This window comes from Cervus elaphus, chromosome 5 (genome assembly GCF_910594005.1).
Source record: "Cervus elaphus chromosome 5, mCerEla1.1, whole genome shotgun sequence".
NCBI classification, from domain to species: Eukaryota; Metazoa; Chordata; class Mammalia; order Artiodactyla; family Cervidae; genus Cervus; species Cervus elaphus.
Genome location: NC_057819.1, coordinates 99,869,543 through 99,883,932, shown reverse-complemented (window position 1 = coordinate 99,883,932; position 14,390 = coordinate 99,869,543). Strand labels below are relative to the sequence as shown.

General features: G+C 49.2%; 2 protein-coding genes across 7 annotated transcripts; one reads left to right on the top strand and one right to left on the bottom strand.

Annotated features, from left to right (window-relative positions):
• Positions 1 to 8,027: 8,027 nt before the first annotated feature.
• Positions 8,028 to 12,847, bottom strand: SHBG (sex hormone binding globulin). 6 transcript variants are annotated; one of them, XM_043903725.1, is made up of 10 exons: positions 12,709 to 12,847; positions 11,944 to 12,104; positions 11,568 to 11,772; positions 11,315 to 11,406; positions 10,313 to 10,502; positions 9,681 to 9,842; positions 9,282 to 9,441; positions 9,029 to 9,165; positions 8,445 to 8,652; positions 8,028 to 8,195 (listed from the first exon to the last, which is right to left on the bottom strand). In XM_043903725.1, exons 2-10 carry the CDS (start codon positions 12,009 to 12,011, stop codon positions 8,047 to 8,049), a joined length of 1,371 nt encoding a protein of 456 aa, XP_043759660.1. In that variant the 5' UTR covers positions 12,012 to 12,104; positions 12,709 to 12,847; the 3' UTR covers positions 8,028 to 8,046. The 6 variants fall into 6 exon arrangements, with proteins under 6 accessions (XP_043759660.1, XP_043759662.1, XP_043759659.1 ...); XM_043903727.1 differs by having other exon boundaries at positions 11,944 to 12,063; positions 12,709 to 12,838; XM_043903724.1 differs by lacking the exon at positions 12,709 to 12,847 and adding an exon at positions 12,450 to 12,645.
• Positions 12,848 to 12,923: 76 nt separating this feature from the next.
• Positions 12,924 to 14,390, top strand: SAT2 (spermidine/spermine N1-acetyltransferase family member 2). The gene is made up of 6 exons (XM_043903731.1): positions 12,924 to 13,059; positions 13,231 to 13,282; positions 13,419 to 13,502; positions 13,602 to 13,703; positions 13,838 to 13,878; positions 14,013 to 14,390. The coding sequence occupies exons 1-6, from the start codon at positions 12,994 to 12,996 to the stop codon at positions 14,178 to 14,180; spliced, it is 513 nt and encodes a 170-aa protein (XP_043759666.1). The 5' UTR covers positions 12,924 to 12,993; the 3' UTR covers positions 14,181 to 14,390.

The following is a 14,390-nucleotide window of genomic DNA, read 5'->3' as shown; positions in this document are numbered from 1 at the left end:
AGTTCAGCGAGATTAAAGGGAGTACAAGATAAGCATGTCATGTCTACACCTGAATAAGTGTAGGGGCTGACAGCTGAGAGGCTACTGTTCGGTTTGAAACAGAACGTGCTTTGAATCCAGAAAGAAGGCAATGGTCTTCTAGAAGACATGGATGATGGGAAGCATCCTACCATATCCATTCCCAGTCATTAATTTGCTGCTTTAGCCAACCACTTCTGCTGGCAATGATGACAGAGAGGGAAAATTGGGGCAACCCACAATTCTGTTTTCGTTTCAGTCATCAGTAAGCTGAAAGTTAAAAAATGCTATTTTCTCTATTTAAAATAACATTAAATAAATTAAAAACACCATGAAAAGTCATGAGAAGAATCGTGGAAAAAAGGAAAGCATTTTATATTTTAGTACCTTGTGAAAAGTGAAAGTGTTAGTGGCTCAGTCATGTCTGACTCTTTGCAACCCCATGGACTATAGCCTGCCAAGCTCCTCTATCTATGGAATTCTCCAGTTTACTAAATGGAACACCAGTTTTTTCCAGCCTTTTTTCAAAAATATTTATTTATTTGACTGTGCTGGGTCTCAGTTGTGGCACTTGGGATTCTTATCAGGAGGTCCTTGGAGGCGGTATGTAGGACCTATACTTGCAGCATGTGGGATCTGATTCCCTGACAACGGATGGAACCCAGGCCCCCTGCACAGTGAGTATAGTGTCTTAGCCACTGGACCACCAGGGAAGTCCTTTCCCCTTTTTGAATAAGGGATTCCACATTTTCATTTTGCACTGGGTCCTACAAATTAGGCAGTTGGTCTTACTTCAATTCCTTCTGCAACAGACTCTGGATTAATTTTCTCAAAAGACAGTTTTAATTAGGCCACCCCTCAGCTCAAAGGGCTTCAAATGGCTTCCTGTGACCTTGCAGGATGCGGTTCTGATTCCTAGTCTAACTTTCAGGGTGCTTCACAATCTAGACCCAGTCTGTATCCCCAACTTCCTTGGCCTCTAGGCTCCAACTAGCCCTCCGCTGAAGCTGAGCTGGCCATTCCTGGGACAGTCTGTGCTTACTCCTGACGTTATACCTTTGTCCATTTTCTTTCCGAGTCCTGGAAGACTGCCCACCCTTCACAGTCCAGCCCCAACTCCCATTCATTTATTCAATACGTATCTAATGAGCATTTGTTTAGAGCCAGGCGCTGTTCTCGTCCCTATGCTCCTGGGGCTCCCATTCTAATAAACCGTAAAAACAAACAAACAAATTAAATAAATGTTGGAGGGAGGAGGGAAAAACTGAGAGATTGGGATTGACATGTACACACTACTATGTATAGAATAGATAGCTAATGAGGACCTACTGTAAAGCACGGGGAACTCTCCTCAGTATTCTGTAATGACCTATATGGGGAAAGAATCTAAAGAGTATAACTGATTCACTTTGTTGTGCAGCAGAAATTAATGCAACATGGTAAATCAACTATGCTCCAGTAAAAATTCATTAAAAAAAAAAACCAGCAGTGGGGCAACACCTAAAAGATGTTCATCCTTTTAGAGCAGGAATAAAATAAGTATTTTCAATAAAAATATTAAACAGGGCTTCCCTGGTGGTTCAGGGGTAAAGAATCCGCCTGCCACTGTAGGAGACATGGGTTTGATCCCTGGTCTTGGAAGATCCCACATGCCAAGGAGCGACTAAGCCCATGTACCACAACTATCGAGCCTGTGCTCTAGAGCCCGAGAGCCACAATGACTGAGCCTATGTGCCATGTGCCGCAACTACGGAAGCTTGCAGGCCCTAGAGCCTGTGCCCCACAACAAGAAAACCACCGCAATGAGAAGCCCGCATATTGCGACGAAGAGTAACTCCTGCTCACCACAACTAGAGAGAGGCCTGCACAACAGCGAAGACCCAGTACCGCCAAGAATAAATAATTAATTAAATTAAATTTAAAAATTAAATAATGTTAATATTATGCAGGAAAAAAGTAAGACAGTGTGATGTGCCAGAGAGTGCCTGAGTGTTCAGGGAAGGTCTTACTGAGGAGGTAACTTTTAATGACCCAAAGTAAGGCAAAGGAGCCACGGGGACCTGTAGGGGAAGAGCATCCTAGGAGGAGGAAGGGGTGAATGCAAAGGCTGGCCTCCCGTGAGGGAAAAAGGCAAGACTGGGACAGCAAGAGATCTGAGAGGTAGGCAGAGGCCAAATCGTAACAGTCCTTGTAAGCCAAAGGGAGCAGTTTGGATTTTAATCCAACCATCACAGAAACAATTCTAGGATTTTAAGCAGGGAATCGACAGGGTTAAATGTAATGAAAATCACCATGGCCACTGTGTGAGAGCTCACCATGGGAAGCAAGGAGACCAGGCAGCATGGCTTTGTAGCAGTCCAGGTGGGAAATATGGATGGCTTGGCCCAAGCCAGCAGCTTTACAGGTGGAGACAGAAGTTCAGGGTCTGTCGTGAGCAATGGAGGTGACAGAGACAGGAATCATGGCTAGTTGCCTAGGTTTTTGTCTTCAGCAACTGTGCTGAAAACTCTTCTATTTTATCTTTGCAACCAGGCTGTAAGTTCTTTCAGAACAGACCTTTGCTTTAGACTTTGTTTTTGTTTTTCCTTCAAACATTTATTTAACAAATATACATCATGTATCCCTTTCAAGGTCTACAGAGAATTCAGGCAAAGAGATCCCTTCAAAGACAGGCCATACAGATGAACATGAGCATAAGACAAGGCAGAGAAGGCCAAGGACTGGGAGAGAGGTTGGCTGTGGCACTCTGGGAGTGATGAGGGTCAGAGAATGAACAATCCTGGACTTTCATGGATCACTACAACTATTCACACCAGCATTATCTAAAATGATAGCAAATACCTACAACATTCAAAGTGAATTGCAGCCCATTAGTGGGTCATTAAATCAGTTTAAATGGTCAAGCTAGAACTTTTTTTCATGTTTATGTAAGTTATTTATTTATGCATTTATTATTATAGTATAATACATACAACATCAAATTAGTTTCAGGTGTGTATGTGTGTGTGTGCTCAGTTGCTCAGTTGTATCCGAGTCTTTGTGACCCCATGGATGGTAGCCTGCCAGGTTCCTCGGTCCATGGGATTATCCTGGCAAGACTACTGGAGTGGGTTGCCATTTCCTCCTCCATTTTTTTTTTTAAATTATTTATTTGGCTGCACCGGGTCTGAGTTGCAGCATGCAGGATCTTTTTAGTTGCCACATCTGGGATCCTGAGTTGGGGCCTGTGAACTCTTAGTTGCAGCATGTGGGATCCAATTCCCTGAGCAGGGACCAAACCCAGGCCCTCTGCATTGGGAGCATGAAGTCTTAGCTGCTGGATCACCAGGAAAGTCCCTGTCTTACACTTTGTAAATATTCCCCATATCCAAGCAACCCACAGAGCCACCCAAGATAAAGCCTGGTTGCTCCCCTGCCCTTCATGTGTGCTTAGTCATATCTGACTCTTTTCGACCCCATGGACTGTAGCCCACCAGGCTCCTCTGTGCATGGGATTCTCCAGTCAAGAATACCAGAGTGGGCTGCCATTTCCTCCTCCAAGGTATCTTCCCCACTCAGCAATTGAACCCGAGTTTGCTGCAGTGCAACCAGATGCTTTACCACTGAGCCACCAGGGAAGCCCCTTGGTTGCTGAACTGGGCTTAAGCATGGAATAGCTCTTTCTATGTGAAACCCTAGAGAAGCAACTTGCCTTTTCCTTCATCAGGAAGGAAATGTCTGACTCTGCGACCCCATGGACTGTAGCCTGCCAGGCTCCTCTGTCCATGGAATTCTCCAGGCAAGAATCCTGGAGTAGGTTGCCATTCCCTTCTTGAGGGGATCTTCCTGACACAGGGATCAAACATGGGTCTTCAGCATTGCAGGCAGATTCGTTATCTTCTGATCAACAGGGAAGCCCCATTCACCATATAAGGAGCAGAATAATGGGCCAGCCTCAATCCAGAGAGGTGAGCCTGGATCTTACCCTCAACACACACAGCTTGGTAAACACAGGCCAAGGGGTGGCTTCAAGACTGTTGGTTCAGTCTCTGCCCTGCCTGAACCCCAAGGTCACTTGAAAAAGAAAGGACGAGTGTCTTCTATACGTTTAGATAATGTTTCTCCCTTCCACACCTTCTCGTCAAGGTGAGGGTCAGCATGAGGAGGGTTGGGAGTTGGAGGGGGAAGAACCCTCGACTCCATGCAGCACTAGTGATCACAGGGAAACAACTGAGGAACGGTGCGGGGGCAAAGAGCCATTACAACCTTCAACCTCTCCCTGGAACTCAGGCCTCCCTCCAGCATCTCCAGAAAGGAGGAAGGGATTAAGAGCTCCCATCTCCCCTCACCCATACCCAGAGCTTGTCCTGAGGTCTGTGCCCAGTGATTTCCTTCCCCCTCCCAACCAAATCCCAGGGACTCAACTGTTTGGGTTCCCAACAAGATGCGTCTTTGTAGAGACAGAAACAAGGAAAGAAGGGGGAGGGGAGCAGGGAGTTATTATTTACTGGGTACAGAGTTTCGGTTTTACAAGAAGAGTTCTGGAGCTGGATGGTTCCGTAACACTGTGAAGTCTATTGTCACTAAACAGGACACTTAGAAATGGTTACGATGGGGGCTTCCTTGGTGGCCCAGTGGTTAAGAGTCTGCCTGCTAATACAGGGGACATGGGTTCGATCCCTACTCCAGGAAGATCCTACATGCTCTGGGGCAACTAAGTCCCTGCACGGAAACTACTGAAGCCCACACAAATAGAGCCCAAACTCTGAAACAAGAGAAGCCAGCGCAATAAGAAGCCTGTGCATTGGAACTAAGGAGGAGCTCCTGCTTGCTAGAACTAGAGAAAGCCCTTGCATTACATCGAAGACTCAGCACGACCCAAGATAAATAAATAATAAATCTTTAAAAAAAAAAAATGGTTAGGATGGGAGACTTCCACCGTGGTTCAATGGTTAAGACAGGTTTGATCTCTAATCAGGGAACTAACATTCTACAAGCTATGTGGTGAGGCAAAAAAAAAAACATTTAAGATGATAAATTTTGTTATGTGTATTTTAACACAATCAAACAAACAAGAAAGAAACACAGAAGTTCCTCTGCTAACCGTATCAAGCTCCAACTCCCCAGGAGGACATACAAGGCCTCTCACCTCATGGCACAAGAAGCCTCCCCAGTGTGGTCGCATTCCATCTCAGCCTGCTCCCAGTTCAGTCACATCACACACCCTTCCTTATCTTCCACACCCAGAAGGCTGAGACTTATATTTCAAGAATTACACACAAGGCTAATGACATCAACAAAAGCAACATCTCTGGTACATGGAGCACTTTCTATATGCCACACATCCAACCTATGCGATTCCATCAAACCCTCTCAGCAACCCTGAGTAGGGGTAACCTGCCCATTTTGCAGATGGGGAAACTGAAAAGTAAAGAAGACTAGTCATTTGTTCAAGTTCCTCACACATCCTAGGAGATCCCTATGAAAGCATTTTACATGTCTGTTTCTCTCCCCAGACCCCTATTCTCCAGCCCAGGACCAAGTCTTATTTAATTTTGGAGTCCCTGTAGACTGCCTAACACAGTGTTTGGCAGACTGTCGTGTGTGTGTTTGTGTGTAGTCGCTAAGTCGTGTCCAACTCTCTTGTGACACCATGGACTGTAGCCCATCAGGCTCCTCTGTCCATGGGATTTCCCAGGCAAGAATACTGGAGTGGGTATTTCCTTCTCCAGGTAATCTTCCAAACCCAGGAATTGAACCCAAGTCTCTTGCACTGTAGGCAGATTCTTTACTGCTGAGCCACCAGGGAAGCCCCTTGGCATACTGTCAGGGGCCAATAAATGTTAGTTGAAACAAAGAGAGAGAGAAGGAAAGAGAGAAGGGGAGAGAGAGGTAACACACATGGTGGAGTGAGTGGATAGCATAAGTCTGGAGGCTGCACCATACGCAGCCAAGCTCCAGAAAGGTTTTTAGGGGTATGAGAGAGGCAGGGGACACTGGACTGGCACTGAAGGTGCCCTTGGTGGGAGCCTGGCAGAGTCTGTGTCAAAGCAGAATCAGTCTTAATGAAAGAGTGTAGACAGCTCTGGATGGTAATCAGGAATCTTGGAATCTAGGGCAGGCTGAAGAAAGAGAGGTTGGGGGCAGAGTGTCCTGGACAGGATGGGATGGAGGGAGGAGAGAAAAGCCAGCCCTCAGGAGATTCCTAAGGGACCCGGGGCCAAGAAGTTACCACTCCGCACAACCCTTTTGGTGGGGACCCAGGCGTGTTCAGGCCCTTTAGCCTCTCACCCCACCTGGCTTGGTCATACATGAGGCACCCCACAGGACTGGTTTCATTATTCAGGTCTCTGCTGAAGTGACACTGCCTCAGAAAGACCTTCCCTGACCACTTGGCTAATGCTGCCTCTACCTTACCACCTCTGATTGACTACAGGATTTTACTCTCTTTATTGAGATAATCACCACCTGAAATGACCTTGCTTATTTGTTTCAGTTCAGTTTATGGGTTGTCTGACCATCCCCCCCCCTTCTTTTTTTTAGGGTCTCATTTGCAGCATGCAGGATCTTCAATCTTCATCAAGGCATGCGGGATCTTCCTCGCAGTGCACAGGATCTTCAGTTGTGGTATGTGGGCTCTAGTTCTCTGACTAAGGATTGAACCCATGCCCTCTGCTTTGGGAGTACAGGGTCTTAACTGGACTACCAGGGAGGTCCCCGTGTCTATCCTTTTCATCAAGGGATTCTCAGGGTCTAGAACAGTGCCTGGTACACAATAGGTGCTCTATAAATATCAGTTGAATGGACTTATCCCAGTGGCCCAGGCTGACCCTGAACATTGCCCAGGGACCAGAGTTGAATCTGGACTCCCTGGCCATGCTAAGTATATTCCTGTAAAACACTCTGACTGGAAGGAGACAGTGTAGACCTTGCAAACTTGAGACCATAAGGGTTCAAGGAGGGACCTAGGATGTGTCTTCCAACCCAGAGACTCTCTGGAAGCTTTCTTACACTGGGGTCACTCAGGTCCTGGCTAATCCTTGTAGAAGAGGAACAGCAGGTCCAATGAGTGACTCACCCTGTTGCCTGGGTTACTGGTAGGCAGATCCTCGTAACCTAGGAAGCTGGGACACTGGGATCCCCATGGGATCTGGAGATGGGGGATGGGAATGAAGTTTCCCAGGGAGCTGGCACTGAGGCAGGAGAGTACCCCAAGAAGAAGACGGGGCACAAGGAATCTCCAGGGGTCTGGGGGCTGAGGGCTAGGTCTCCATATATTCTTTGAAGGCAGAGATACTCCTGAATCTGTCTGTTCTTTCCAGGTGGGACCAGCACAAGCCTGTTCTTGTTTAATGGAGTAAAGACAAATTCTTCTGGGAACGAAGCTAGTGGGCCAAGACGAGGAGAGATAGAGGCATCTTTCTCCCTCTGCTCGCCCCCCTCTCCAACCCCCGCTTTTTCTTTCTCCCTGCTGCCTCCACCCCTAGTCCCAGAAGGCCACCATCTCTCTGTGACCCGCTCACGCCCCCTGCTGCTCCTGTCTGGGACAGCAGTGGCCTGACTAAAGGACAAGAAAAATCCCATGTCTTCCCTTCCCTCCTGATTTCTGGGAACCAGCCTCAGAGCAACAAAGCTCAAGTCCCAAGGCAGCGGCTGCTGGAGAGGGAGGTGGGCTCCTGGCTCCCAGAAGGTGACTGGTATTTGGGTGTGTGTCTGTGGTGCTGTTACTGGGGTCTCAGCCTAGGAAGTCATCACTTCCTCAGGAAGCCCAGTGTAGGTCAAGGCCACTGGCCCTTGAGCTTTCTCAGTTCTCTGACTGCTCCTTTATGGTACTTATCAGAGTTTCCAATTATCTACTCACTTGTTAGGCCTTGATGGATGCCTGCCTCCCCCAGGGGACCACCGCACCGAGAGGACAGGAAGCAGGGGTAGTTTGGCTCCTCAGTATGACTCAGTGCTCAGCACAGTGCCTGGCACATTGCAGACACACCGGAAACATTTGCTGGATAATGAAGGAGTGACATTCAAAGGAGGTTCTCAGGTGGGGATTTAATGGGTGGTGTCACTGCCATTGCCTGGGTTCTGAGGACAGCTGTGAGTCCAGATGTTCAGGCTTCTGCTCTGGGCCCGGTCCATGTCCAGACTCTGGCCTTGTGCCCAAAGGCCATCCAAGCAAAAGGAGGCAGAAGCAGCCTCTCCTAGAGGGAGGGAGCATGGAGGGGACATTGGGGGTGGGGGACCTGGATCCAGAAGCTCCTCCCCACTTTTTCAGTTCTCCAACCTAAATATTTGGAAGCACTTCCTCCCACTACCCCTTTATCCTCTCTCTTCTCCTCTTCCCTCCCAGAGGTTTCCTTCCCCTAAAAATGTGCCCCTTCCCACTTCTCCCCCTGCCCTTAGCCGTTTGCCATGGTTTGTTAAGAATCTTCAACATCGCTTGTTCTTACCTGGCAAAGCCCCTAGGAAGAGACGCCCCTGCGGCTGGACCCAGAGATCAACGAGGGAGCCAGGGCCCGTGGGAGGCAGAGCAAGGATCTCCTTCTTTGCCCCCTGGCTCAAAACCACCCCGGACACAGTCAGCTTCAGCTGAAGAGGGTGCCCCAAGACAAGGGGCAGATCCAGCCCTGGCTCCGACCCAGAAGACAACACCACTTTCTGCAGAGCGTGTGGGAAGGGACATAAGTGGGGGAGGGAAGAACGAATTGCACCTACTCCTTGTAGCCCCATCCCTGGCTGCCTGGATTCTTCCTCTCAGCCACACTATCTATGTCTATCCAGTCTATCTGTCTCTGGCCATTCCCACCACCTCAGTCCTGCCTCAGTTCTCCCGTCTTGACCTTCTATAAAACCATACCCACCCCCAAGAAAATATATAATCTAAGTAAAGGTCATTTGCTTGCTGTGGGCAGCTTTAATATGTGTCTCTGCACCCCCTACCTCCCGAAGCCTTCATACTGTTGACATTTTGGAATTCCCTTTTCTCCCATTGCTCCTAGGCTCCACTGAGTACAGGCAGCATCTCCCGCCTTACTTGATCTTGGAGGTGGATGCTGAGCCAAGAAGGATTTTCTGGCGTCCCAAGAGCAAGGAGGCGGCCTGAACCTGCTGCCAGCTGGAGTGCCAGGTCCAAGGAGAAGGCCCAGGGCTTTGCATGAGGCCGGGGAATTTCTGGAGGGAGAAATGATCCTCCTGAGGTCTTAAGGCTAGGGATTCATGGAGAGAAGGGGCTAGTGGTGGAGGGATATGGACACAGAGCTGGTCATGGAGGGAAAAACAGCCTTTACCTTGGAGACAAAATTCTGCACCAGTCCCTGGAGGGAAGAATATTCCAGGTTGAGACTCTATAGCACAGCTTCTGACACTAGTGGGGACAGACGCCGAGGTCTGGGCCTGTTGGTCCAGCCAGTCATCCTGGCGCAGGCAGGCATCCAGGGCAGGGACCAGCTGGAGCCCATGGTGGGAGGGAAGATGCAGAGAATGTTGGAATCAGGATATCTGAGACCCAGTCTCAGCCTCCCCACCCTGTTTATTCCCCTGTAAGACCCAAGCATTTGCCCTCCCCCATGCATCTCTCACCCCATCCCCTCTCTCCTTGAAATGTGTAGATGCAGATCCCTATGGCCACCTAGCCAACAATGCTTTATCAACTTTGGTCACAGTTCCTGACCCTGGGATGCAGTTACCGGCAACCGGAGGTCGGAGGCAGGGAACAACAGTCCTCCCAGTGCAATCCTCATGATGAGCTGGGAATTGTTGGCCAGTTGTCCAAAGACCTGTCTCAGACGCAGCACCTCCACCCCATCCACCCTGAGTAGCAAGGAATCCCCATGGATCTTCACTTCCATCTGTGAGAAGAAAAAGAGAAGAGGAATCAGAGGTCCCTGGAGCCTGCCTCCACCACTTTATTCAGAGGTGATCTAGAATATGCCATACTGAAGATGGCAGAGTGGAAGGACTCAAGATCACCTCCTATCACGACAATCCCAAATCCCAACTAACTGCTGAACAACCATCAACCAAAACCAAACCAAACCAAAACCTGGAACCTAAGAGAGGCAGTCTAGTCTGGCCCAGAAAGAATATGTACTTGAAGGGTGAGCTGGTACCCCCAGCTCACTCTGGACCTGTCACTTACAAACTGACTAAGCCTCAGAATTCCCTTCTGAAAAAAATGTGGACAAGAATAGCAACTTCATAAGGCTTCTGTGTGGATTCAATGTGGTGACAATGGTAGAGGGATGCCTAATAACTTGGTTCCATTCCCTTCCTCAGACCAGCTCAAGATATGCCTCCCTCATAACCAAATCTGGCTTACCTGGTGCCACCTCCCATCGTCCAGCCGGGGTCCAGCACTCACTGTAAGCTGAGCCCAGTGATTATGAAGCTGGATCTCAGGCCTGCCATCCCGAAGCCCCAGCATAAACCAGTCATTCTTTGGGTTGGTATCACCATAAAAAATGACTCCCTCTGGATCCCAAGTCCGAAACTCAAAAGAGGAGGAGATTCTGGAAGGACATGAAAGGAAGGACTGTGTAGGGGGCGTGCACTTCGAGCGCAGACTTGAGGTTGAGGGAGGAGGAGTTCAGGTAGACAGAAGGACAGAGAGACAGGGAAAAGAGAGGGACTGATGCACTGCTTACAATAGCCAAGACTTGGAAGCAACCTAAAGGTCCATCAACAGAGGAATGGATAAAGAAGACATGGTATATATATACAGGCACATATATATATATATATATATATATATATATATATATCTCATGGTATACACACACACACACACACACACACAATGGATTATTCAGCCATAAAAAGAATGAAACAATGCAACCTGGACAGACCTAGAGATTATCATACTAAATGAAGTAAATCAGACAGAGAAAGACAAACACCATAGGCTATCACTTACGTATGGAATTTAAAAACTGATACAAATGAACTTATTTGCAAAACCAAGTCACAGTCATAGAAAACAAATTCGCAGCTACCAAAGGGCGAAAGGTGGGGGGATAAATTGGGAGTGTGGGATTAACAGATACAAGCTATTATATATAAAATAGATAATCGACAAGTCATACTGTATAACATAGTATGTTATATTCAATATCTTATAATAAGCCATAATACAAAAGAACCTGAAAAATAATATATATATATAACATGTTTTACAAATATATATAATTGAATCACTTTGCTGTATCCCAAAAATGCAACACTGTAAATCAACTATACTTCAATTAAATAAAGCAAAAAGAGGAGCTGATGGAGAGAGGGTGATGTCAGGAGACTAGGTCAAAGAATTAGGTCAATGTCATACTTTGTGATCTTGGTGAGGTTAAAGGTCATAATGGTAACAGGTTCTTGTCCAGGGCCATTGCTGAGGTGCAGAGCAGGAGAGTCTTCAGTTGTCTGTTGAAGAGAAAAGTAAGCCGAAATAAGGACATGCCAGAGACAGAAGGAGGGAGAGGCATTGCTACCAGGCCAGAGGAGGAAAGCAAAGAAGAGGCCAAAGCCCCAATGTAGCTCACTGAAACACATGCAGGGCATAGCACCGTGTCCCACTTCTGCACCTGGCTGGGGAGAGTAGGTCTCAGGGCCGGTCCTCCGTGGCTGGGAAGTGGTAGTAACAACAGCAGCAGTAGCCCGTGCCAAATGACCAGTGGACCTCTGCTCACCATAATCAGCTGCGGTCCTCTTTTAGCCTCCAATGACTCTGGGGCAAATGCGTGGGGGAAGGCAGCCTTCCACATGGTTGTTGGAGGGTTAAAGGTTGCCCTGGGGGAAGAAGGGGGGCAGGAGACAGGGCCACTGACCCTCTGGCCCCTCTGAGGACAAATGGAGTGAGGGACAGAGTTTCTCCACTACCCTCCCCCACTGCTGGGCAAGTTTTTGAGCTGGGAGAGGACACCTCTCTTGCACTCTCCTTCCTGGGTCCTCCAAGCCTACCTGCAGAGGCTGCCTTGATGACAAACACGAGATCTAGAAACACTCCTGCCGGGCTCCCCAAGTAGCATCTTCCATAAGGTCTAGAGCTGAGACATGGAATCCCAAACACCAGCTGGGTGGCTGTGGGCGAGTCACCCGACCAGTGTGCTTTAGTGTCCTGTCTGCAAAATGTGAAAAATAATACCTACTTTCTGGGGTCAATGTGAAGGAGGATGAATGGAGATAATGCAGATTCAAAGCCTGGTATCTGCTCTGAGCTCCTCCCTCGGTGTTTTCCCAGGCCTCTGGGGCTTGCTTCCCAGGCAGGGACTGTCTCCGAGTGTGATTCAGTGGATACTAGGAGTTCTGCCTCCCACCCCCAGTTATCTTATCTGTTTACCACAACGCCTAATCATTTACCAATAGAAACTCATCCCTCTCTCCCTCACCCATTTTAAAATATAAATGCCCCCAGAAGAAGTCACACTTTGAGCCAGTAGGAAAGAGCTGGAGGTCTTGGGGCTCACCCCGAGTCTGGAGTCTGGGTGGGCTGGAATGGGTGAGTTTGAGCGAAGGGAAGAGCAGATAATCACTGCACTCTTCAGTTAAAGAAAGAGGTAACTTTGGAGCCGTGGGATTTCTCCACTGGAGGCTGGAACACCCAGATAACTCGGACGAGAAAGCCTCTGCAGTACAGCCTTGACCCCTGCCCACGGGCGCCGTCACGGGACTCGGCCACGGTGGGGCAGAGTCGGGCGGGGGGAGGGTGGCGGGGCGGGGACATACCCGTTCTGCAGGCTGATTGGCTGGCAGGTGAACGCTGGCGGGGGCCGAAATTAGGGGCGCCCAGACAGTGAGGACCACTTAGTCCTATCTCTCTCTCCGCAGTAGCCGGAATAGGGCTTCAGCTTCCCAGCCCCCGGAGCCCCCACCGCCTCGTTCCCCGCCATTCCCGCGACTTTCCGGGATCCGAATTTGTAGGCCCCTTAAAGGGTCCGAGTTGCTCGTCTCCCCTTCCTGCAGAACGAAAGTGGGGATCCTGGACTTCGATCCCTGACGTTGGGGAACAGGATGGCTTTCGTGATGATCCGAGAAGCCAAGGAGGGAGATTGTGGAAATATCCTGAGGCTGATTCGGGTGAGGGCTGCCGGCTGGAAACCAGGGTCCCAAGAGGGGGGTCAGAGTGGCTGGGGTGGGGGGCGTGGAGGAGGAGGAAGTGGGAGCAGAGGGAGGAGCGCGCCCTGAGGTCTTGCTGAGGGAGCAGCGAGGCCCTCCTGCCTTCATCTAGCCTCTGCCCCCACGCTGTAGGAACTCGCTGAGTACGAGAAACTCTCAGACCAGGTGAAGATCAGTGAAGAAGGTAGGGACCTAACTCCTGAGTCCTGACAGAGGCTGGGGAGGAAATGAAGGATGGGCTCCCCAGGCAATAACTGCAGGCTGGGCACACACCCAATCCTTCTTTCTCTGTCTCTTTATCCCAAACCATATCTCTGCAGCCCTGAGAGCAGATGGCTTTGGAGAGACTCCTTTCTATCACTGTTTGGTGGCAGAGATTCTTTCTGCACCGGGGGAACCACAGGGTAAGAATACCCCGACTTTAGAGGTGCCCTCTCCAATCAGCCTCAAAGGTCTCTCCCCCAGGTGCCCAGAGGCCTTATCCTTCTTTTTTTCTCTTGCAGGGCCCTGTGTGGTGGGCTATGGGCTATATTACTTCAGCTACAGCACATGGAAGGGACGAAATATTTACCTAGAAGACATCTATGTGAAGCCAGAATATCGAGGTACTGGGAAGAGGCCAGGATGGGAGAAAAGCAACCCATGAAGGGACCACCATCCCTTGTCTCTTAATCCTAGCTTATGACCTTTGTTGCTCCTCTTCAACTCAGACAATCCTTCTTTTTTCTCCCCACATCAGGTCAGGGGATTGGTTCCAAAATAATCAAAAAAGTGGCTGAGGTGAGGAGAGGGATGGCACTAGGAGTTGGGCCCTGGCAAAGCCGAGCTGTATGGGAGGCACCTGGGTTGAATGGAGGGTGAGAAAGTCTTTTCCTTTTTGACCCCAGGAAAGTGAGCAGTGTCTTCTCTCACAGGTGGCTTTGGATAAGGGCTGCTCCCAGTTACGCCTGGCAGTCCTGGACTGGAACAAGAGGGCTATGGACTTGTACAAGGCCCTCGGAGCCCAAGATCTGACGGAAGCTGAGGGCTGGCACTGCTTTCGCTTTGAAGGAGAGGCGATGAGGGAGTTGGCAGGAAAGTGATGCCACCCCTGGGGGATCACTGTTTCAGCTTCTCCATCCCCACCAACTGAACACTCCTTAGAGACTGTCTCCACTGACCACAGCCTCCCTGAAGGAAGGGAAGGAGGGTCAGAGGTGAATATTCCCAGATAGAAAGAGCAGAAGTGAGGAAGAGGCAGGCCTTCCCACCTCCTTATTAAGCGTGAAAAATAAATGAGAATTCCTCCTGTA